Below are 24,284 nucleotides of genomic sequence, written 5' to 3' on the forward strand. Positions count from 1 at the left end.
TCAACTCGAAACTGTCCTCCTTGCAAAACTAATCTTTGACGGGTCACCTCCTTTCTCCTCAAAGATCACGAGAATGTTTCCAGATGGTTTAAACCAAGATCGCGGAACATGATACCTGATCCATCCACAAAACCAAACAAGTCATTCATCAATGCATAATGAAAATGGGACCAAAAATTATGATAAACAAAATATCTCATTTTTTCAGTACCATCTTTGTGTTGGCTCTCCACATCCTGTAAAGCATTTGTCTGGCATGAATTTGCCTCTGTAGTTGCACTCCACGACACATTTTTCATGTTTAGAACTTTTACGAGGCCAGTATCTTCCGATTTCTTCTCCGTTCAGCCACGCCATACCTTTTCCCATGTGAAGCATATCCAACCCGATAGGTTCAGTTCCAGATGGTGGGTCCACAATAGCCTGAAAAGATTGTGATTTTTGTGTCTTGTTAAAACACATGATCTTCTAGCTACAAAGTTCACTATGATATAGAAACGATTGCTTAGACTGATCAACAAAAAGGGTTTACTTTTTGAAGTGCTTATACCTTATACCATGTCAAAGCTTGCATTTTTGGTGGCTCTGAGGTTGAATTCCATTTTACTGTATTCATGCTCTCGGCCTTGTATATGCCTAAATGCTCTCCTTGCACACCAATCTTGAACAACAATAAAGATGTAAGGCTACTGTTAATTCAATAATGATGAAGAATGAGAAAGAATTAAGAAAACTGGCTATAGTAGTAGTGTGGTATCGACTTAGATTTAAGGTCTAATCCTAATGCAGATCCATGAAACTTTTCTGTCACTACAAGAACCAAATGAAGCCATATGAGCAACAACAGTAGCACAGTTATTTAATATGAACCACTAATAGCTTTTGCAATACTAAAAACCATAACGCTTAATATCGTTAACCATTTTTAGGATTATAAATTAGGTATGTGATGGAAAGGCATAAGAAAAACGAACCTTGTAACTCCAGCTATTTTCAGACAATTCTAGTGTCCCATTTCCAAGCCCCTCTATCTTGACACTCGTTAATCCAGCTCCTATAAATTCGTAGTATGGTCCTGCAGTCTAAAAGCAACAATAAATCGCCATTTAGAGTCATAGTTTGAGAAAATCAAATGTATTCCAAATGCAGAAGCAAGACCACAATACTATTTGCATATCATATCACGATCTCATCTTTGCGGACGGATGTGTTTCCATAACTTCAACCTCAATAATTATTCCTAGCTTGAAATTGTGGATATTTCGTTTTCCACTAGTTTAATTTGGCATATGACTTTAGGTCTTAAGTGCCAAAAAAAAAAGGAAAAAATTAGGCACTTACTGGCAAGCCAACAGTCATGCTTAATAGTGCAATTTCATTCTTTCCAGCTTTAAGAGGGATTGGTTCCTTATACTTGTATGTAAAAACTGTCCCATTTCCAGATGCACTACCTGAAAACAGGAAAGCATTTCGAAAATTTAAAAGAAAGAAACAATTTTATTGACTCAGACAATGCCATGTGCTTATTGTGTCTCACAGGAAGAACAAATGATAACCTTGAAGTTCCTTATTAACAAAAACATGGAGAGCATGACCCTTTGATTCAATCAAAAGCACTGGTTTAGTCCCTTTCTTTAGAAACTCTTCATCGTCACTAACAAAAACGCTGCAATTGAAAGATAACATCAGCTTCAAAGAATCTTCAGAAGATCAACTCATACATTAAATCCTACACCACTTTTTCCGCCACATACTATCAATTGTTAACAGAGGTATACCTACCTTGTTGTATACCAGAGGTAGTCAGATGCATCTTTTGTGATATTGATATGGTCATCCAAGCTATTTTTAATAAGGTCAGCTTCCCCCCAAGTGCCAGCATTCTCTACAAAAACTTCCCATTTTGGTTGCCGCAATTTTTCAGGAATCATTTTGACCACAGGGGTTTGTGATGTTAACTGTTAAGAAAAAGTCCAAACTCTACTTAGAGCAAATTGTGATCATGCAGAGTTACCTACTCAACACCACTCTTCAAACATAATCTCAATCTAGTATGATGTTATAAAGTAGTAAATGGCTGATTTCAACGAATTTTACAAATTCCTCATAGTTTGGTACTGAAAGCATATGAATATTACCTTTGCGGTGTTAAATACTACATTCTTGCAGTCAGGCAAAATGCTGACAGACCATGCAGGCAGGTGATATGAGACATTCCGAAATTCCACTGTCTTGTCGTTTTTGTCATCTGTGTTAGAAAGAAAGGCAGCACATGATCCTGAAGAATCTGTATAGACATCGACCTACATGATAGTACAGGTTAGTTTAACATGCTCAACTAAAAAAACCTTTTTTGACTTTAGGAGCTCGAATAAAAGAGAAGCCACCTCTTGGGAAGGGCCTAGTGAGTGGTTAGTCTTATCACCATTCAACAATGCATGCTCGCATAATTTGATAGCCTTGTGAAGTTCCTTAAGATGGCTCCATTTCGGAAGTCTGGGTAGCCCTACGAGTCACATAAGAAAATTCAGTTAACATAAACCACAAGGAGCCCTCATTAGTATAATTCTTAATCGTACTTGAATCCAATGCACAATTGGAACACATGCACACAATCATTATAATGAAAAAAAGACTACTTACCATATTCATCAACTGGTGCATCATAATCATAACTTGTTGTGATGAATGGACCACCGGCGGTACGACCAAAATTTGTTCCTCCATGGTACTATACAGTAGAAGTAAAATTACATAGTTAAACTAAATTTTACAAGTATCGATAGACATCACATTTAAAAGTAACTAGAAGATGGCCAATGCCATATTACAACATATATAATATTATAAAGGATACTATTTGACAGAAATGCAAGTCATACCATGTAGTAATTGTGTACGCTACCACCCTTCTGGAAAAATCGAGCCACAGAAAAAGCAACATCTTCTACTGGCCTGTGAGGATCTGGTGCTCCAAATGTCTTAAACCTGCCAAAAGTCGAACAAAAGATAACTCTAGTTTATAGTATCATATAAATGGGGTTCTGTTTTACTTTTTCCTATCCAATGCCATATATTAATATGCCTTATTGGTATTCATGTTAATAAGATGTGATTAAGTTTAATCATTGGCTTAGAAGCCGAACAATTCTCAAACTCAGGACATAGGGAGAGAGGGAGAAAAAAAAGGCCAATTTCGGAATCATGCAAACATATCTTTTCCATAGATTAATAGAGCATACCATCCAGGCCAGTTCTCGGTCCAAATTTTGGGTCTGTTTGGAGAACTAGGAGTAAAATCATCACAATAAAAGGAGTTACAGGTATTGATCTGCAGAAAGTAAGGAATTGATCACACACCAGCTCATATTCGGGACAATTTGAAGATCGACAGAGGTTCTAAGTTATAGAACAACATATACTCACCACAGGATCAGGAGCGTCCCACTGCTGACACATTATCCAAGGAACACCTGTATTTTGTGCAACTGCCATCCTGGCAGACCACTGAGCGTATCTCTTCCCACCTTCGCCATAAAACTTTTCGTAGTATCCATATTCATTTTCAACCTGCAATGAACCAGTGGTCTTTAATGTTTTGGGATAGTAATGAAGAACAAAAGGCATTGGATGTGGGTTTCATAATGTTTTTCTTAAATGATTATACATCATTTTCTTCCAAGTAATAATCTATAATGCAGGCATATTACTTTAGCTTGAAGGTTACACTTGCCTGGGCCAAAATGATGGGACCACCTTGCGATGCAAAGAGCTTCTCCTTCTTCATAAGGTCAACAATGACCGTCATGAACTTCTGCATGTAATTCTGAGCCACCAGAAAATGAAATTAGAAATGAACTCACACTTAATTCACAAGATAAATTAATGTATAAAAGCACAAATGAAGATCCTTGCATATGTTCTAAAAACGATGCATAATGAGTAAACATTCCATACCTTGAAAGGTTCGTTATCTGTTCGGAAGACTGTACCAGGCACATAGTGCAACCAAGCAGGTACCCCTCTGTAAGCCGAGAGGGAAAAAAATGATTATTCTTTTTTTGATAATTTTAATGGTTCCAGGTAAGAGATTCATAAGGGCTGCAATTTTACCCGTAATTCCACTCTGCTGCAACGAATGGTCCAATTCGAAGAATCATATACATTCCAGCTTGCTGGATGGTCTTCACGAACTTAACCAGATCATACCGACCCCCGAAATAATACTAGATTTTCAAATAGCAAAAAGTTAAATGATGAACAGAGCATGTTCTGTGCAACATAGGTTCTGCGGGTTGCAAGAATAGCAATTCATTTGCTAGTTATCATACTCACTTGACCAGGAGACGGTTCATGACCATTCCAAAAGACATAGGACTCAATCACATCAACTCCTCCCTCTTTCGCTGTTTGAACCAGCCCTGGCCACATCTAACAAACATCACCAGCTTAGAATATTGTAGAAAGCAACTTTGAATTTATACCAATAGCAGGCACAACACAAGTATAAACTGTTGATATACATTACTCATAGATATGAAATTGGATGAACAAAAAATCTCTACTTTTATATCCATTTCCTCACAATCAAACTAACATTGCATTCCACAAACATTCTATTCCCACATATAGCCTCTGGCATTTGAACGAAAATTCGCCACAAATCAAAGTTTCAACTTTTACGAGATAGAGAAAAAAAGAGAGTAAGATTCCAATCAAATTCCAAGCTCCGAATCTACTTGATCAAACTAAAAGTCTGATTACAGAACTTGCTTGTTTAAGCTACTGATTCATCAATCTGCTCTGCACATTGAGCAACCAAACTTACAACTGAACAAAAAACAGCACAGAGAGTTGAAGGGGAGAGCGTGAAACTCACCGCCGGGACGCTGCGAGGATAGTGAATAGCAGCAGAGATAAGAAGCTTCCGATGGCCATCGATGATCAAAGAGCGGTGATCGTATGAGACATTGGCAGCTCCGGCAAATGCGAAGAACGCGAAGCAACACAATGCCAAGATGAAATGAGATTTTGAAGTCGAAGAAAATATCTTCATTGTTTGGAAATGAGTTATTGATTGATTGGGGAGATTTCAGTACTACTTAAATAGCTAAGCAGAGTGTTGGCTAGCAGTAAGTTGGGATACTTTTGGATAATAATAATTTATACTGGCAAGTCAGAGGGGGCAGTTCATTTCTGACAAAGATACTGTAATTATTTTTATTATTAGTAGTATATTTTTACGATTAATGTCAGTATTAATTAACTACGTTTACGAGACATAATCTGTGTTTCTCCCTAAATATAGAGTTTTTTTTTTTTTTTTTTTTTTTCACTCAGACTTTGGTTAATTTAATTAACGAATTTCCTACTTTATATTTCCACTTCCCATAATTAAATTTATTTTAATATACTTTCCATAATGCGTTAAATTCTTCTATCTTTTCCTTTTTCCAAAAAGAATTAAAATCTTCTATTTAATTTATTCTTTTAATACAATAAAAAAACCATGTAGCTTATGTAAATCCTATAATTAACAAATGCACCTAAGTCATTGTGTTAATATCAATCGAATTAATTTTAATGGTATTATGCAATTAATTAAATAAAATGAGGATATTTTTATATAAAAAAACTTTTTTTACTATATATGAAGTTTATGAAATATTTTTTTCGCATAAATTCTCTTAATACATTTAATTAATTATATCATGATATTTAAATTAATATATTAATTATTGATGGGAATAATTAATTTCTATTACATCTAAAAAAATTAATTTTAAATATTCATAATTTTTATTATGTAAGTGGACTAGAGGATGTAGCTTATAAACTTTTGAATCAATCAATGAAACTTAACTGTTAACGAGTCGCTTAGAAAATCCCGTTGTTTAGGTAAATCAACAAACCATATACAAACACAAACAGTCTGTCAAATTAAATTATTTTCCTTCTTGTAACCGAAAAGTTGGAGATAAATTGTCAACGGCGGTGACGTTTACTGTTCTAAATTTAGTAAATGAGGTAATTAAAAAAAAAGATTTCCGTTACTAAAAAAACAGTTAACAACATATGATCCCCTCCTCACTCACTTCGCACGTGATCTTGACCAATGTGCCCCTAATGTTTAAAGATTATGATAATGTACAATGACATTCGAGTCCCTCACCTGTAAATTTTATAAATAAACTACCAGATCGACGACAACATATGTAGTGACCAATCCTTATAACTCCCTTGGTAATTGGTAACAAAATCTCCTGGAAGTAGTTAAATTAATTTAGATAGATCAAAGATGTCCCGTGTGATGATAGGTGGGCGAGATACACTGAAACTGCAGACGCATGTGCAATTAATTATCTTCACGGTGGCTGCAATTTACATTAATATTGCTCGACCAGTTTGTTATAGGAGTACCTTTTTTAAATCAAATTCACAGGTCACACTGAGAACGTTGATTCAAACTTTCTTAAATTCTATTTATCTTTGTTTCAATTACAATTTAATCGTAAATTTTATTGTCCAATCAATATTCGACACATGACATAGAAAGATTTTTTCAATTTGTTCCAATAGCAATTCAATTACAAATTTTATTATCAAATCAATATCCGACACATGACGTTTTAATTAGGAATCAAATTTGTGTTGAATTAATATTTAAAAACACAATAAAATAATTAAACAAACTATTATGAATAGAAGACAAATCCAATTTCTAATAGAAGACAAATCCAATTCTTAATTAATCTCCCTATCAAATCCGATTCCTAACTATATTAAAATTTCAAAAACACAATAAAATAATTAAATAATGAGATTTTATTCTTAATAGAAGACAAATTCAATTCCTAATTAATCTCCCTACCAAATCCGATTCCTAACTATATTAGGATTTCAAAAACACAATAAAAATAATTAAACAAACTAATTTTTTTTTGGGATTTTAGACATAATTAATTAGCAAATATAATGAATTCACGCCATCTACTATATGTAGTATATATACTGTATTCTGTTTCACATTGTTGTCATACATTCATAAATACTATTCTCTCTATTCTACAACATAAAAATCTTTTTCTTTTTATATATTTTTATTTTAAGATAAAATTTTATTTTTTATAATGTTTCAATGAATTATAGTTTAATTATTGTAAAATAAGATCATATTTAAATATATTTATATCTTCATATATATGACAACTATCCAGACATATTCATGTAATATTATATATTAATTGCATTTCTTATTCTTATAATATTATAATATATGATATCTCATGTTTAAAGTTTCAACTTCTCTATTAAATTTAATAATTAATTTATATTCCTCACTTTAACTGATTCTTCGTAATATTACGAATATATTATGGCTTCGTAATTAATCTTTCCAAATCCAATTTTTAACTATTATATATATATATATATTTTGAATTAGTATTCCTAATCATATGAGATTCTTATTTTTTGTTCGTTTTGTTTTAGGAATATATATAGCTATATGCAACATACTAAATTCACATGCGTACGGACAAAAAATTTCGCTACGATTTTCTTTTGCTAAACTAGCTTTGTTTTATTTCAAAAAAAAGTTTCGGGTAAGGGTTTTTTTCCTCATCAATACAACTATCAATATAACATTCTATTGTTATGTAATCAACGAAATTATATTTAAATAATTATCTTTTCAATCTTTTGATTATAGATCGTTTTATTGTAGGATGATGTCAAAATATTCTCAAATCGATGATGTTTGTCCCGGACGTATTGATTGGAAGATTAAGGCGCGCGTTTTAAATCTTTGGACGATACCAAATTTCCGTAGCCATATAGGAGATGGAAGTATAGAGATGATTTTTCTTGATGATAAGGTTTTTTTTTATCCTTAGAATATTTATGATGTTGAATTTTTAGAATTTTTTATTTTTTAATGTATTTAATAAATTTTTCTTTTATAAAATATATTTTATTGTGTGTGTAGTATGGCCGCATTCAAGCAACAAAAAAAAGAGGATATTCTTGCAACATATAGACAACAAATAAGTGAAGGAGAAGTATATAGCTTCCAAAATTTTTTCGTCTCTGAACCTACCAACAAACTTAAAGCTACTAGAAATCAATACAAATTGTTCTTCTTGAAAAATACCATAGTCGAAAAGTTTTCGGATGAAGGGATTTCAAAATTTGTGAGCTTTGATTCAATTTTAAATAAGGAGAATGAATCGTTTATGTTTGATAAGTTTACTTTTAATTTTTATATTTAATTTTCTCTGTTTTTTTTTTTATAATCGTATAGATCTCTTAAAAATACAGATGTTATTGGGTATGTCGTGGAGAATGAAAAAATAAGGAAAATAGTCAAGCCAGACAAGACAATGAAATTGCTTACCTTTATTCTAGAGGATTTAGAGTAAGTTTTTTTTTATCATTATTTATGATATAAATTTAATTATGTCATTGATCTAATTTTATTTTATTTATTATGATTTTTTATTTAAACGCTTATTTTTTCCCTATGCTCAAGGAAAAAGAGGATTAATTGCATTTTGTGGGATGCTTTTGCCGAGAAATTAAATGAAACTATATTAGATGCTACAACTTTAAAGAAATCAATAGTTGTTATTTTACAATCGCTTGTTACAAATACTTTTAATAGTAAGTTCATCAATTTTCTATATTACTTTTTTTTTAAAATCTCATAATATAATGTATACCATAATAAATTTTAAATAATTTTAAATTGCAGAAATTCGTGAAATAAGTAATAATTTTCAAGGAACAAAGATATTTGTCAACCCGAATCTACCTGAAGATGTTGAATACAGCAAAAAGTAATTATTTTATACCATAGATTGATTTTAATTTACACTAGATATTTTTTTCTACAATTTTACTTACTGATTTTATGGTGTATTGTAGACTTCATGATATAAACTCCTACACACAAATTATAACTCAACTACCGGGACCAATTTCGATGTCGGATGAATTTCTCCTTACGAAAAGAATCACAGTTAAAGAACTTTCTATATCTCTAGAGGTAATAATAATTTCATAGTCTTAATTAGTAGCTATTTATCTGGAGAATTTATTATAATCAAACCTATCAAGAAAAGTAAAATATTCAAAATTCTATTACAGGTGGGACTTTTTACTATGCTTGCACGAATTATCGAAGTCTAGTTTATCGAGAACTGGTATTATGAAGGATGTACCATGTGCAATAAAAAAGTTGAAAAGAATGGGCCAAAATGGTGGTGTCCAAAGTGTCAAGACCTGGTGACCGCTGAGCCAAAATAAGATATCGAAAATCCATATTCGTAAATTCATCCGTTTATGCTAATAGTAATGTTATTTTTTTAGCCTTATATTTTTTTAATTAATTGGTTATATTGCTGACTCTGAGCCATATCACCAAATTTAAGGGCAAAGCGATATAAATTTAATAGCATTCTCCGATATGCTAATGCATATTCCAACACAAGTCAATTATTTAACATGGTTTTTTTTTTCGGATTTAAGATGCAAGTGAGAGTCCGTGATCGTACTGGAGCAACATTAATAATGCTATTTGATCGGATGGTGAAATTGTTGATCGGCAAATCAGCAACGGAGCTTATAAATCCATCAACCAAGGTTGAAAATAAATTGAACTTATATTTATATTTATATTTAAACGTGTTTGTAAACCACCATATCTATTTTCTGATCATCATTAGAAAAAATCAAATAAAAATCTCTTAGTTGAATTTGAGAAAATTGCCGACAATGAGCTGTTATTTAAATTTGGAATTATCGAGGAGGATCTATTATCGGATTGGGATGTAACTTATACCGTTAATCAAGTGACATCAGACGAGGCTCTCATTAAACAGTTTAAGGATAAACACTTCACTCGAGTAAACTTTTTCACATTTACCTTACACATATATATAATATTATAATTGGGGCTCCCTTATTTATCACCCGTATTTTTAACATAAAAACTTGAATCTTTTTTTCTTTCTAGACTTCTGAGAAAGAAGAAGAAGAATACGTCGATGCGGATTTGGAGGTATAAACACTATCGATTGAATCTTTAGTTATAAGGCACTTTTTCATTCCTAAAATATACACATATATAATGAACTTTATTTTTTAAAATTGGTGTGGTAGGATACCGATCGAGAAGATAGCGACTTGACTCCGACAATTGACAAATCCAACAAAAGAAAAAGAGCAATGTATATTTCATCTAATGACGAGGATGATACGGGGAAAAACCAAGGAAAGTCCGTCCCAAATTGGTTAGAGTTAAAGTTGAGAAAGAAAATTAGCATCGATGAACCAAGCAAACAGTTCTAGATTTCGTTAGGAATTTTTTTTTTTATTTTTTTTCTAATTAATCTTAATGCTCATCTGGATAGTTTTACTTAAATATTCGTTTTCATAATTTATATTTTGATGATTATCGAACTTCTAAAATATAAATTATGATATGATGATTATATATAACATCCGTTTAAACAGTTTTTGAAGGAAAATGCCCTTCCGTTCACCGGACGGCCCCTGACTAGTTTAAATAATTATAGGATCATGATCTTTAAATCTTCAAAAAAAGATCATGATTTTTAATATCTAATCTTATATATAATAACAAAAAATTTTCAATTTTAAATCTGTTTTAATTGTAAATTGAATTGCAAATTAAATTATAAATTTTATTGTCAAATCAACATTCGATACATGACGTTTTATTAACGAATGATAATTTGACATATGTATTTTAAAATTTTGAGTTTAATTAGATTTCAAATTACAATTTTAAATTAATAATATTTTTTTTCCTATTCTAATTAAAAAATCAAAACACAATAAAAACATAATGATTCCTAATAAAATTCTACCAATGACTTTTTCCTAATATAATAATTTTATTTCTAATCAATTTCCTATCTATTATTTAAAAAATTATTCGTAATAAAATTATAATACACTATATTTTTTCTATTTTTCTTATTAAACAATTTTTCTTAATTAAAATTCATTACATTTTTTTTCTATTCCTAATTAAAACGGACACGTCTTATTTTTTCCTATTTAGACGGACATATTATTTAAATAATTATTCATAATTAATTTATAATATATTATTTTTTTCTAATTTTTTTATTAAACTATTATTTTTCATAAAAATAATTATATATTTTTTCTATTTTTAATTAAAGCGTGTATATATTATTTTTCAAATAATAAAACCAACTAAATTGATTAGATGTATTTATAAATTTTATTATGAAATTAAATTTTGATATATAATTTTGTCATTTAAGCTGTCTTGTGCAAATGAGACGGGATGCTACCCAAAAAAGAAGAAGAAAGAATGAAGTTTACAAAAGAGAAGAGTATCTCGGAGACCATATTTGTTTATTTGTTTGTTTATGACAATTGTTTGATTTTAAGGACGTGTATATGGTATGATTTTTTAGTGGAAATTTTATAAATAATACATGTGTATACACATTATAATTAGGATTTATTAAAAGGATACAATTAGTAATATTATATGACATCAGTTGTTTTCTTCAATGATGAATATGATTAAAGAATTTACTTAGATTATCGATCTCGACCTGGATGCAGAATTGCTTTTTGCGAATGGTTCAAGTCTCGTCCATTCAATTAATATATAAGTAATTTGAAATAGTAAGATTGTGACATATATATATATATATGATCTCATGATTCGTTACGTAGGAGGATTCGGCACGTAAATGCATATTTATTTGCATCGTAAATAAGATAAGGTTCGGTTTGGTACCGTTGGATTCGATTCGGTAAATTTTTATATTCTTATATCGATTGTATCGAACCGATTGAAACCGAATATATTCGATTCGGTAAGATTTTTAGCTCAAAATCGAACCGAATCGAAGTTGCACACCTCTACGAAGGGAATACCCCTATTTTTCGAGTAATTCAAAACTAGTAATTAAGGCAACATATCATTAGATTGAAAAGCACAAAAACATGCTTGTCACGCTGTCATGATGATCATCTAAAAATCTGCTAGTCTAAAACTCCATTTGAAACCAAATTTAATTGAAACAGAATTTTATGTAAGGAATCTTTTATCAGTAGCTATGTGAGTCAAGTCGACAATACACAGACCGATATCAAGCAATGGGCTGAGTGGGATGGAAATTTTCAATGGGCCGGGCTTTTTGCTAATCTGAAAATGTTTGGCCCAATGAATATGGCCGGTGAGGCCGTCTGCTGTCAATCTCACTTTGCAAATGGTTTACAAAAGAGAAGAGCATCAGTTGCTTCCTTCAATAGTAAACATGATTATAGAGTTTATTTTGATTATCGACCTCGACTTGATGCAAAATTGCAGATGTACAATGGTACGTAGAAGCCTCATCCCTTCAATTAATTTGAATAAAAAAATATGGATACGAATTCTTAAATAAGCCAATTTAAGAAAGTGAGATTGTGATCCATATACATGAGGTGAGTCGAATACTTTCTTCATATTATTACTTCACTTCTAGCTCAATGTTAATACTTTCATGCTTTTTATCATCTTGTATTATTGAGTGATCATTTTGGAATGTGATTCTATATTATTGAGGTTCAATAATCTTGGCGATAGATTTCGTTTCTATAAGAAAATAATTACTTGTATTATGAGACTTTCTCCTCTTTTTATTATACTAGTCAGTGGACCTGTCCGTTGGACGGAAAGTCTGTACATTTAAAAATAAATAATTTATATACATATTAAAAAAAATTATATAATAATTATTTGCATTAAACATTATTAAATCTATGTCAAATATTATATCAAAAAGAAATTATTTTAACTTTAAATCAATTAGAATTATTTTGATTTTATTTCAAAATTTACAATCCTATTAAAATTAAAAAATTATATTTTTTAAAAAATAAAATATATTCATTTTAATTAATAATAGGAAAAAAATATAGCGAATTTTTATTAGGAATAATAGTTTAATAAAAAATTTTTAAAAAAATAATATATATTTTAATTTGATTGGGAATAATTTTTTTGACAATATGCCCGTTTGAAATATAGTGTATTATAATTTTATTAGGAATATATTTTTATTGTGTTTTGATTTCCTAATTAGAATAGGAAAAATCATATACTTAAAATTGTAATTTGAAACCTAATTAAACTTAAAGTTCTAAATGAGAAATATAGTTTAATAAAAAAATTAGGAAAAATAATATATATTATTATTTGATTAGGAATAATTTTTTTAACAATATGCCCGTTTGAATGGGAGAAAAAGAAGATTTGCCTATTTTAATTAGGAATAGGAAAAAAAAATATCATGAATTTTTATTAGGAAAAATTGTTTAATAAAAAAATAGAAAAAACATATAGTGTATTATAATTTTATTAGGATTTTTTTAAAATAATGGAAAGGAAATTGATTAAGAATATCACTATTATATTAAGAAAAAGTAATTGGTAGAATTTTATAAGGAATTATTATATTTTTATTGTATTTTGATTTTTTAATAAGAAAAGGAAAAAAAATATTATTGACTTAAAATAGTAACTTGAAACCTAATTAAACTCAAAGTTCTTATATATATGTGTCAAATTACTATTCGTTAATAAAACGCCATGTGTCGGATGCTAATTTGTCAATAAAATTTGTAATTATATTACAATTTGGACAAATTGAAAAAGTCTCTTTATTATATATAAGATATATATATATATATATAAATGGGAGAATGCTTAATCAATTTGTCCATGCTCTTACAAACATAAGAAAATCCTTACCGATATTAACAGTTTGACTTATCTCGTGACATTATCCATTTCGGATATAAACTAGCTAGCACAATACAATCTCAAATGATTAAGTTAATTAAGTTTTTCTTTAAAGAGATACTAGTAATAACTTCTAGAATGCTATAGGAAGCAATAAGACATAGACACGTCTCATCTATATTCTTATGAAGGTGATCATTAATGTGATCCGACAATCGAACAATTTAGATTTGGATCATATATAATGTGGGAGACGGATGACGATGAGGTCCAGCTCTGTTTCAGCTTATCTCTCACGAGACGGCCATAATCTAATCCTTTATTTTTTTTATTATAATTAAATCATTTTTTTGTGATGTTTAAATGAGACACGCCTAAATATATAGCATATACTAATATTCTTTCCGTCTTAAAATAAATATAAATTTTTCAATATAAATTATATATAAAAATTTATATTTATTTTAAGATGGAATAGTATTATTGAATAATTAATTTTTTTTAATATTAAATCTGTACAACTCGTGATTCACGAGGTAGAAAAAAGGTGTTTCCTTTTTCTATACCAAAACAAAAGTTTCTTGCACGAAAAAAAATGAATTTGCTAAATGCATGCACCCACTACAATAATGTAATCAACAACTTTCATTTAATGGTAAAGTAAAGAGAGAAATTATTAACAAAAAAGGAGACATACATAGCAAAGATTTGATATATAAAGGCCATATCTTGGATAGGAATTATTTAGACCCATACACCTTTATTCCAATATTGGCAAATTAATTAATATCCTGACGATGTCATTTTCACTGTCTACTGAGAAATTCACTAATCGTATCATGCACACAACAACAGCTAGTTCATCGTCGTCAATCAGGGTTCGACGTGATCGTATCTTCGTAGCAGCTTGCATTGAGCAGAAAAGCAACACTGTTATCCGACGATCAGCAAATTATCAACCACCTATTTGGAAGTACGATTACATTCAATCTCTCAAAAGTCCATTTAAAGTATGCACTTTTAACTTAAAATTCCAGATTAACATATTATAATAGCATGAAATATATATGTTGATTTAATTAATTACTTGAAATTTATAGGGAGAAGCATATAATGGACTAGCCAGAGAGTTGAAGGATGGTGTTAGGATAATGCTTCACAAAAGTAGCGATCCTCTACTTCAACTTGAGCTTATTGATGCATTGCAAAGACTCGGATTAACCTATCACTTCGATGGTAAAATAAAATCGATATTAAAAAACATGCACTATGATTATAATCACTTTGATAGCGAGGATTTGTACTCGACGGCCTTAATATTCAGACTACTTAGGCAACATGGTTTCAATGTCTCTGCAGGTATATACAAGTATGTATATTTTATACATATAGTCGTGTGCGTTACTTATTCATAAGTCGTTACGCATTCCCTAAGTATCACAATAAATACTGTTTTAATGTCTTCGTGAGTGGTTTGATTAAATTGTATGATAGATGTTTTTAATATCTTCAAAGACGAGAATAGAAGCTTCGAGACAAGCCTTTGTAATGATGTCAAGGGGATGTTGCAATTATACGAAGCTTCATATCTTCTAGTTGAAGGTGAAAACATAATGGAAGATGCAAGACATTTCGCGACCAAACACCTTAAAGAATATGTGAAGAAGGAAGATAGAAATTTGTATCTCTCTTTGCTAGTAAGTCATGCCTTGGAGCTTCCATTGCATTGGAGGATTACAAGATCGGAGGCTAGGTGGTTTATTAATACATATGAAATAAAGGAAGACATGAATCCTGACCTTCTTGCTCTCGCAAAATTGGATTTCAACATTGTACAAGCGATACACCAAGATGATTTGCGATATTCATCAAAGTATGTACAATCTAATGTCTATTGGCTATATTAGTTATAATTTCGACATCTAGGTATGATTGGATAAGTATTATTGATAATTATACTATTTGACTCTCCCATTGTTTGAATTATAAGGTGGTGGAGAAGTACAGGGCTCGTAGAAAAGCTAAATTTTGCAAGGGACAGGTTGGTGGAGAATTTTTTGTGGACAACTGGAGTTTTCTTTGAGCCGGAATTTGGAAATTTTAGAAGATCACTTGCAAAAGTAAATTTATTGATAACCACTATTGACGATGTATATGACGTGTATGGCACCTTGGATGAACTCGAACTCTTCACAAATGCAGTTAAGAGGTGAGTATCCTTAGTTATGAATAGGTAAAATTTGATTTATTTTATTAAATTTTATTTTATGATCGATATTACTTGGTATTATAAATCTCAGATGGGATATCAATGAGGTGGAGGAATTGCCAGACTACATGAGGACATGTTTTCTCACACTTTTGGACGCTATAAACGAAATTGCTTTTCAAGTGCTTAAGGAGCGAGGAGTTTGCGTCATCTCCTACCTTAAAAATTCGGTAATAATTCACGGTGTTGATTGCGATAATATATATGTTGCCTCACAACTTTTATTCATAATACAAATTAAACTGATTAAAAGCTCGATCTGATCTATATTTATTGATACATGCAGTGGGCAGAGTTATGCGAGTGTTATTTGTTGGAGGCTAAATGGTACCACAACAACCATATGCCAACACTAGAAGAATACTTAGAAAATGCTTATATTTCTATATCATCTCCTCTCATAATCACACACTTCTATGTTTGGACCAACGATCAAATATCGACAAATGGATCATTCCGAACCTTAGCAGAACATTACCCTGACATCATTTACCACGCATCAATGATCTTACGCCTCGTAGATGATCTTGCAACATCACCGGTAAGGATGTACCCCATTTGTATCACAATAGATATGGTACATGGTATAGAATTAACATTAATGATATATATGAGATAAACTTGATAAAATCCTCCAATGGGATACTTGATGGAGTTTAATTTATTAGCTTAAGCTTTTAGGAAAAGTACAATTTACTTGTGCTTGCTAATTCATTTTTGTTCCCTCTCTAATTGTTGGATTTTGGTAATTAGGATGAGATAAAAAGGGGAGACGTTCCGAAATCAATCCAATGCTATATGCACGAAACTGGAGCTACAGAGGAAGAAGCTCGAGCCTACATGCGAAAATTGATCGATGAAGGATGGAAGAAGCTAAATGAAGCTTGTATTAATGCTAATTACGAAAATTCTCCATTCTCTGATGTTTTCAAGAGAACAACAATGAACCTCATAAGAATGGCAATGTTGATGTACCTAAACGGGGATGGCCATGCTAGTCAAAGCCAAGAGAGTATAGATCGCGTCCTATCATTGCTAGTCCAACCCGTTCCATAAATATATTTTCATGAACTCGATCCATCTATGAATAATTGTCACGATTCCCACATTTCAAGATGTCTAATTGTCACATCCAAACTTCAAGAATACCGTTATAGAATTTTTCATTTATACCTTCATATAACTACTCAACTTTTTAGTAGTAATGATTATTTATGTAAGGATATTTTAAGTCTTAAACCTGATAATAATGATTAGCTTTCTTAATACTTATAAAACCTGTGTTAATTAAAAGTGGACGGAGGGAGTATAAATTAAATCACCATTTATATTATATGTGTACCTTAATGTCACATTTTCAGTCCTAATTTTATCACTCGATCTTTACGAAACCAAGTTTTATGCTTCACCAATTGAGGCTAATTGCCTAACATACGTGACAACCTACTAAATAACTCCGCCGTCCATGTCATATCCAAAGAAAATTTACCAAGGATAAAGAAGTATTTGGTCTCAAATCTTTATCAGTTTACAAAATTGGACAAAGTTATTTTATACTCCCTCCGTCTCAAATTAGATGTTAATTTAGGAAATTTCACACAAATTAATAAAATATGTTTTTTAGTTCATTTTCCAATATAATTGTGATAGTATAGACTAAAAAATCCTCATAAAAAATATATGGGTGAAGATGGTGAAGTTGGTGAAGGAGAGTACATGGAGAACATGAGGATGAAGATGGTGAAGGTGGTGAGGATATAATGAAAAAATATAATTAATATTCCTTAAACTTGTCAAAATTTACATCTAATTTAAGACAAAAAATTATATTTATATTAATATTTAATTTGAGATGGAGGGAGTGGAAATTAATTTTGTCCACTGGCAGCCATAAAACGGCAGCATATGGAACTTAACGGATCAAGTGATTCACGTAGGATTATTTGACGGAATCGGCCATGGAAACCATTACTGATACATGTTAATAATTTAGTGTGGACCAAAATATGTAGTAATTAAATAACTGAGCCAAAGCTTGTAAAATGATAAACTTTGGACCAACTACACCCTTATCAGTTAGCACGCCCTGCTTTATTATAATTAACTTTCTTCAAGCTTGATTAGGTCCCTACTCCCCATCACTTATTATTTGCCTTTAGTCAAGGTTTGTGTGGACTGGAATCATCGTCAAATTAGAAGTGGCAAAATGTGTTCGTGTTCACTTGATCTCTCGTGTTCGTTCGTTAAAAGTTCGTTCATGTGCAGTTCATTTTTAAACACAATCGTATACGAACGAACAAATTGTGTTCATTTTTTCATCGAAAAATTATAATTGTATAAGTTTTTTTTAAAAGATGAACGGAATAATGAGAAAAGGGGGGAGGTAGACAAATCTACTACTCCTGAGTATGCGAAATCCGGGACAAGCTCACTAATTACATGATTATCTATTCCCGGGAATGGTAATTAAGCATTTTTTTTTACAAAGAAAAAGTCATTCCCGGAAATCCCAAACCCGGGACAAGCTTAATTAATCGTCATTAACAATCCCGGGTATACGAAACCCGGGGAATAGTAAATGGTGTTCACCTTTTCAGGTTCCGTTATACAAAAGTGCCGTGCCCATTTTTTCATGAACAAAAATGAACATGGACGAACATGATAATTCATTTTGATTCATATTTTTTAACTGATTCATTCTTAAATTTATGATGTTCTTAGTTTCATTTCAATTATTTTAGTTAATACGAACATGAACGAAAATGAAAAAAAGAAAAAACCAATATGAACAATGAACAATTTCTTGTTCACTTCATTTTTGTTCGGTTCGTATTTGCTCGTGTTCGCTCATTTGCCACCCCTAATCAAATGGACGCTATCAATATTAAGGGATCGATACATACAATTAACGTTCGAGCAATATTTGATTATAACTTCCATACCTTCAATAAGAAAACTAGTTAGTACGATCGCGCGGCATTGAAAGTGCTAGAACTTTGTATTCTATGAGAAAATTTCCGTATAAACAATTGGGTTGTCGCTTTCCAGATGAAGGCTCACAAAAATGGGCGGTTCATAGTTGGACGTACAAGCAATAATTTGTAATGGTCACTAAAATTGCACAAGTCTTTCTCATAAATGTTTATGATATTTAAGGCGTGCTTTACATGTTCCAATATTTTAGGTGTCGCCAAAAGAAATGACATGCACGTGTAGATGGCATATGTTGGTAAATGGACGCGTTCAACTTGTAAGGATTCTGACTTCAGAAATTGTATGAGACTACACGTACCCATGAGTTGTGTATAAATATACCCATGAGTTTGTACTAAATTATTCAATCAATACTTGCAATACTTAACTTGATTCGCCTTACGAGTTCCCCACACCAAACAGACTAATTTAAGCTCAATTCAGTTGGCAAATTAATTTCCTAATTATGGCATCTTCCATATGCAACTTCTGTGGAAACATGCACACGACGATGATCGGTAATTCATCCATGACGTCTAGTAGCCATTCTATTGGGGTTCGTCCTATGACAGTAGCTTCCTCCGAAACCATTGAGCAGGAAAGCGTCGTTATTAGACGATCAGGAAATTATCAACCACCTATTTGGAAGTATGATTACATTCAGAATCTCAAAAGTACTCCATCTAAAGTATGCACCTAACAATATCTATCACTTTTTAAAATTATTTACTTTTCTTACTTAAATATGTATAATGGCATGTCTTAATTTACTTGAAATTTAATTCACAGAGAGAAGCATACAATGAAGTAGTAGCCAGGGATCAATTGAAGGAAGATGTGAGTATCATGCTAGTCAAAGTCAAAGCCGGCGGAGACCCTTTGCTACAACTTGACCTAATCGATACACTGATTAGACTTGGATTAGCATACCTATTCGATGATCAAATAAAATCGATATTAAACAATATCTCCTGTCACGATGATACATGGAAGAAAGACGATTTATCCTCAACTTCATTAGGATTTCGTCTACTAAGACAATATGGTTACGAAGTCCACGCAGGTAGATTATATATTTTATATTTTTTATTAACCTATTATAATTTGCACACTTAAAGTTATCTTCCCAAGATTTGAGCCCACGTCCTCACTATAGAGGAAGTGTCTAATCATTGGCCACATCCTTCCATCAGTTGACAAGGAAAATAATTAATGTATGACAGATATTTTCAATACATTCAAAGATGAAAATGGGAGCTTCAAGGCAACCCTTAGTGGAGATATAAAGGGAATGTTGCACTTATACGAAACTTCATATCTTCTAGTTGAAGACGAAAATATATTGGAAGATGCAAGACGTTTCGCGACCAAACACCTTAAAGAATATTTGAAGAAGGAAAATAGAAATTTGTATCTCTCTTTACTAATAAATCATGCTTTAGAGCTTCCATTGCATTGGAGGATTACAAGGTCAGAGGCAAGGTGGTTCATTGATACATATGAAATAAAGCAAGACATGAGTCCTTTGCTTGCACTCGCAAAATTGGACTTTAACTTGGTACAATCCATACATCAAGATGATCTACGATATTCATCAAAGTATGTTTCTAATGTTACATTAATCTATTGATGTCTATAAGAAATTTTCTTCGCTCAATATTACACTTAATTAATGGGGTCGACTTTGATAATATAATTAAGGTGGTGGAGGAGTACTCGGCTAGGCGAGAAGCTACATTTCGTGAGGGACAGGATAATGGAGAATTTCTTGTGGACGATTGGGATTTTCTTCGAGCCACAATTTGGATATTGTAGAAGACCGCTCACCAAAATCATTTCATTGATAACCATAATTGACGATGTCTATGATGTTTATGGAACCTTGGATGAACTCCATCTCTTCACAAATGCAATTAAAAGGTGACTTTTAGTATTATCCATTCATTCATTCATTCTCCACTTAATTAGTATGAATCTTAACATGTTCCTAAAAGACAAAGAACTAGTACTAAAACATCAATTCAGAATTACAAACGCATTTAAAAGTTTTGAAAGTACGAGGAGGCCACCACATTTTTTTGTTGTGGTGGTTCTTGAGTTGTTCCTCATGCCGGCACAAGCCAATTTCCGGACAGAAATGAATATTGAGCCTAGGCCTGAAAGCCAAATTTTAAGAAAGAATATTTACGTACCCACACATATTTTTTGGGCCTTAATAGAGATATAGTCAAAATAGAATCAGCATTGAAAATACGGTCAAGGAAAATTGTGCAGACAAGAAATTTAAGAGGATTTGTAAGAATGTCATATAAATTATTTTAATTTCGATTTACTAATCACATAATTTGTTGTAAATCTCAGATGGAGAATCGATGAGTTGGAGCAATTGCCATACTACATGAGGATATGTTACTCCACTTTGTTCAACACAATCAACGAAATTGCTTCTCAAGTGCTTAAGGAGCAAGGAATCTGCATAATTTCTTATCTCAAAGACTCGGTAATTAATAATTTTCGTGTGTTCTTGCACGCTGGTTTTTGGTGTTCTGCCTCTGGCTCTTTGCTTTCCCTCTTCCGCCTTGCTGCCTTGGTCTTCTTTTTGGTGCTCCCTCCTTCAATTTGGTTTGTTTCTTTGCTGTTGGGTGTTCGTCTTGCTTGCTTGTGGCTCCTTCTTCGTCTTGGTTGTTCTCCCTTCTGTTTGCTTCGTGCGGCTTGGTGTCTCCTTTGAATTTTCTTCTTCTGGTGTTTTGCTTTTCTGCCTTTTGGTTTTTTTTCCCTGTATAAAAAATAAAATAAAATTCGATATAATTCATCAGGTTAACTGTACTGATCCCTCGATTAATTATGTTTATATATTGTACTAATTGCACTTTTCATTTTGACAGTGGGCAGATTTATGTGAGTGTTATTTATTGGAGGCTAAATGGTACCACAACAACTATATCCCAACGCTAGAAGAATACTTGGAAAATGCTCATGTTTCAGTATCAGTCCCTCTAACATTAATCCAAGTCTTCTTTTGGACCAACAATCAAATGACAGAAAAGGAGTTACAATGTTTAAAGGAACAACCCGATATCATTCGTCACTCGGCCATGATCTTCCGCCTTGCGGATGATCTCGCAACATCATCGGTAAATTTCATGAAATCTGTATTGTTATATGTTTTACTCTATAATGCTTTTTTTTTTTTTTTTTTTTTTTTTTTTTTTTTTATCGTTATGGTGGATTTTGTTGACATAATTAGCACGAGATAGAAATGGGAGACGTTCCAAAATCAATCCAATGTTTTATGCATGAAACCGGAGCTACGGAGGAAGACGCTAGAGCACACATACAAGAATTGATGGAACAAGAATGGAAGAAGCTAAACGCAGCTTGTAAAAATTCTCTATTTTCAGATTTTTTCAATCGAACAACAATGAACGTCACAAGAATGGCCATGTTGATGTACCAAAATGGAGACCATGGTCATGCTAGTCAAAGCAAGGAGAGTATTGATCGTGTATTATCATTGTTGATCCATCCCATTCCAGTCCCATAATTAAATTAATTCATGTATCTTTTTTTTTTTGTTTTTTTTTTTTGTTTCATGTGAACTGTTAGTATTGAATTAATGTACAATAATATCTAATGTATATAGTAATGTTTCTTTTCAACTGTACGAAATTACCAATAACTTGTCAAGAAACAAATGTATAAAGAGAGAAACTATATATAGAAAACAAACATCCAAAGTATAGAACAAAGCTGGCAATAGATTTGTTGGCAATTTGCCAACAACGATGACCAAGTCATTGTTGAGACGAATCTTCGAGGGCATTGGGGAAATTGATTCGTTGTTTCTTTCGCACAGATTGGACAAGAAGGGAAGGAGATTTGGTTTTGCTAAGTTTTCGTTCAAAGAGCATGTGATTTTAGCAATGGAGAAACTTAATAAATCGTGGGTGTTCGATGCTTACATCCGTGTTAATATTGCTAGATTTTATCGGAAAGAAAAGACTATTAATGTTCAACAAAGCCCAAATTTTTCCAAAAAAAAGATTAAATGGTTACAAGAAGTAAGGAATCATTTGTTTGGAGAATTGCCAGCTACTTTTTGGAAGTTGTTGAATATTCCTGATATGGAACAAAGCTCAGACCCCATTGTTCAGGCCAAGGAGGTTCCGAGCCAAGCAGTAACTTCCTATAAGTCAGATTTAATCGAGTTAAATTGGTTGGAGAGAAGCGTGGGGTGGTCAGGAATCCGGAATCAGCTCATCTAATCGTCGATAATTTTATTATTGAAGGGATTTTGTCCATTGATTTTACTACCATGAGACGATCTCAGATGTTGTTGACCTTTTCTTCAGTTGAAAAGAAATTTTTTTTGATGTCGTATGAACGAGATTGGTTGGCCAAATGGTTTGTATCCCTGGATGATTCACAGCAGTAGTATTTGTACCAATCGGAAACGTAGGGGGACAATGGGTGGTATTCCACTTCATGCATGGAGTGAGGAGTTCTTCAAGGTTATTGGAAATCTATGGGGATCATTTATTTTGACGGATTGGCATGTAGTTATTAAAAAAAGACTTGATACTTGCAGCATTTATTTCTCAAGAAGTCTAGAAATTGAAATTTCAAGTTCTTTTTTGTTGATGTGGGAGGAATTTTATTGAAATTGAAGATTTTATCTATTAAGAATGATATCATTGATTCTTTAATTTTAAAGACTTCAACTTTCAAGAGAGGTGAAAGCTCGATTGATCATGACAAACATGTTAGTAAGGATTGTCTTGATGGTGGTTATGATTTCAGTTTGCCGTCAACAATTCTGGTGGTACATCCGTCATAGGTTCTGGAGGTCGATTCCAGTACTTTAGGGGATAAAGTTATCAGGTGAGGTTGATTTTCAAATTTCAAAGTCTTGTGAAGGATGTTGTGGAGTTGGCTGAGAAAGAATTTGTGGAGGATTGCTCGAGATTTCAAAGTCAGCAAATGAGGCGAGAGATATTTGATCAAGGTATTAATGATAATTTTTTTTAATTCAAAATTAAATTCAGATAAGTTAGAGGCATTGCAATTCACTAAGGAGTATGTTTCGAAAATTCCAATTCCAATTGATAGGACTAGTAAATAGGATTCGGTTGCTAATATTGAGGAGTTTGTGGAAGCTAAATTTGGGTTAGTGGAGTCTAATCCTAATTTAGTAGGTACAGATAATATAGTTTATGAGACTTGTATGCCTGAAAATGGAAAGTC

General features: G+C 31.8%; 3 protein-coding genes across 3 annotated transcripts; 2 read left to right on the forward strand and 1 right to left on the reverse strand.

The window, feature by feature from the left end:
* On the reverse strand, window positions 1-5,029 carry LOC139882038 (beta-galactosidase 10). Its single transcript, XM_071866419.1, has 18 exons — window positions 4,880-5,029; window positions 4,336-4,431; window positions 4,114-4,226; window positions 3,958-4,024; window positions 3,734-3,826; window positions 3,427-3,570; window positions 3,243-3,331; window positions 2,883-2,988; window positions 2,644-2,731; window positions 2,388-2,506; window positions 2,139-2,303; window positions 1,783-1,958; window positions 1,557-1,666; window positions 1,342-1,451; window positions 975-1,082; window positions 551-661; window positions 212-423; window positions 1-115 (listed from the first exon to the last, which is right to left on the reverse strand). Exons 2-18 carry the CDS (start codon window positions 4,429-4,431, stop codon window positions 1-3), a joined length of 2,022 nt encoding a protein of 673 aa, XP_071722520.1. The 5' UTR covers window positions 4,880-5,029.
* Window positions 5,030-14,595: 9,566 nt separating this feature from the next.
* LOC139882039 (terpene synthase 10-like) lies at window positions 14,596-17,123 on the forward strand. The gene is made up of 7 exons (XM_071866420.1): window positions 14,596-14,808; window positions 14,899-15,157; window positions 15,293-15,671; window positions 15,789-16,007; window positions 16,099-16,237; window positions 16,354-16,608; window positions 16,821-17,123. Exons 1-7 carry the CDS (start codon window positions 14,596-14,598, stop codon window positions 17,121-17,123), a joined length of 1,767 nt encoding a protein of 588 aa, XP_071722521.1.
* Window positions 17,124-19,506: 2,383 nt separating this feature from the next.
* On the forward strand, window positions 19,507-22,584 carry LOC139882040 (terpene synthase 10-like). Its single transcript, XM_071866421.1, has 7 exons — window positions 19,507-19,714; window positions 19,834-20,103; window positions 20,264-20,639; window positions 20,742-20,960; window positions 21,402-21,540; window positions 21,926-22,174; window positions 22,288-22,584. The coding sequence occupies exons 1-7, from the start codon at window positions 19,507-19,509 to the stop codon at window positions 22,582-22,584; spliced, it is 1,758 nt and encodes a 585-aa protein (XP_071722522.1).
* Window positions 22,585-24,284: the final 1,700 nt, after the last annotated feature.

Source organism: Rutidosis leptorrhynchoides, unplaced genomic scaffold (assembly GCF_046630445.1).
Source record: "Rutidosis leptorrhynchoides isolate AG116_Rl617_1_P2 unplaced genomic scaffold, CSIRO_AGI_Rlap_v1 contig220, whole genome shotgun sequence".
NCBI classification, from domain to species: Eukaryota; Viridiplantae; Streptophyta; class Magnoliopsida; order Asterales; family Asteraceae; genus Rutidosis; species Rutidosis leptorrhynchoides.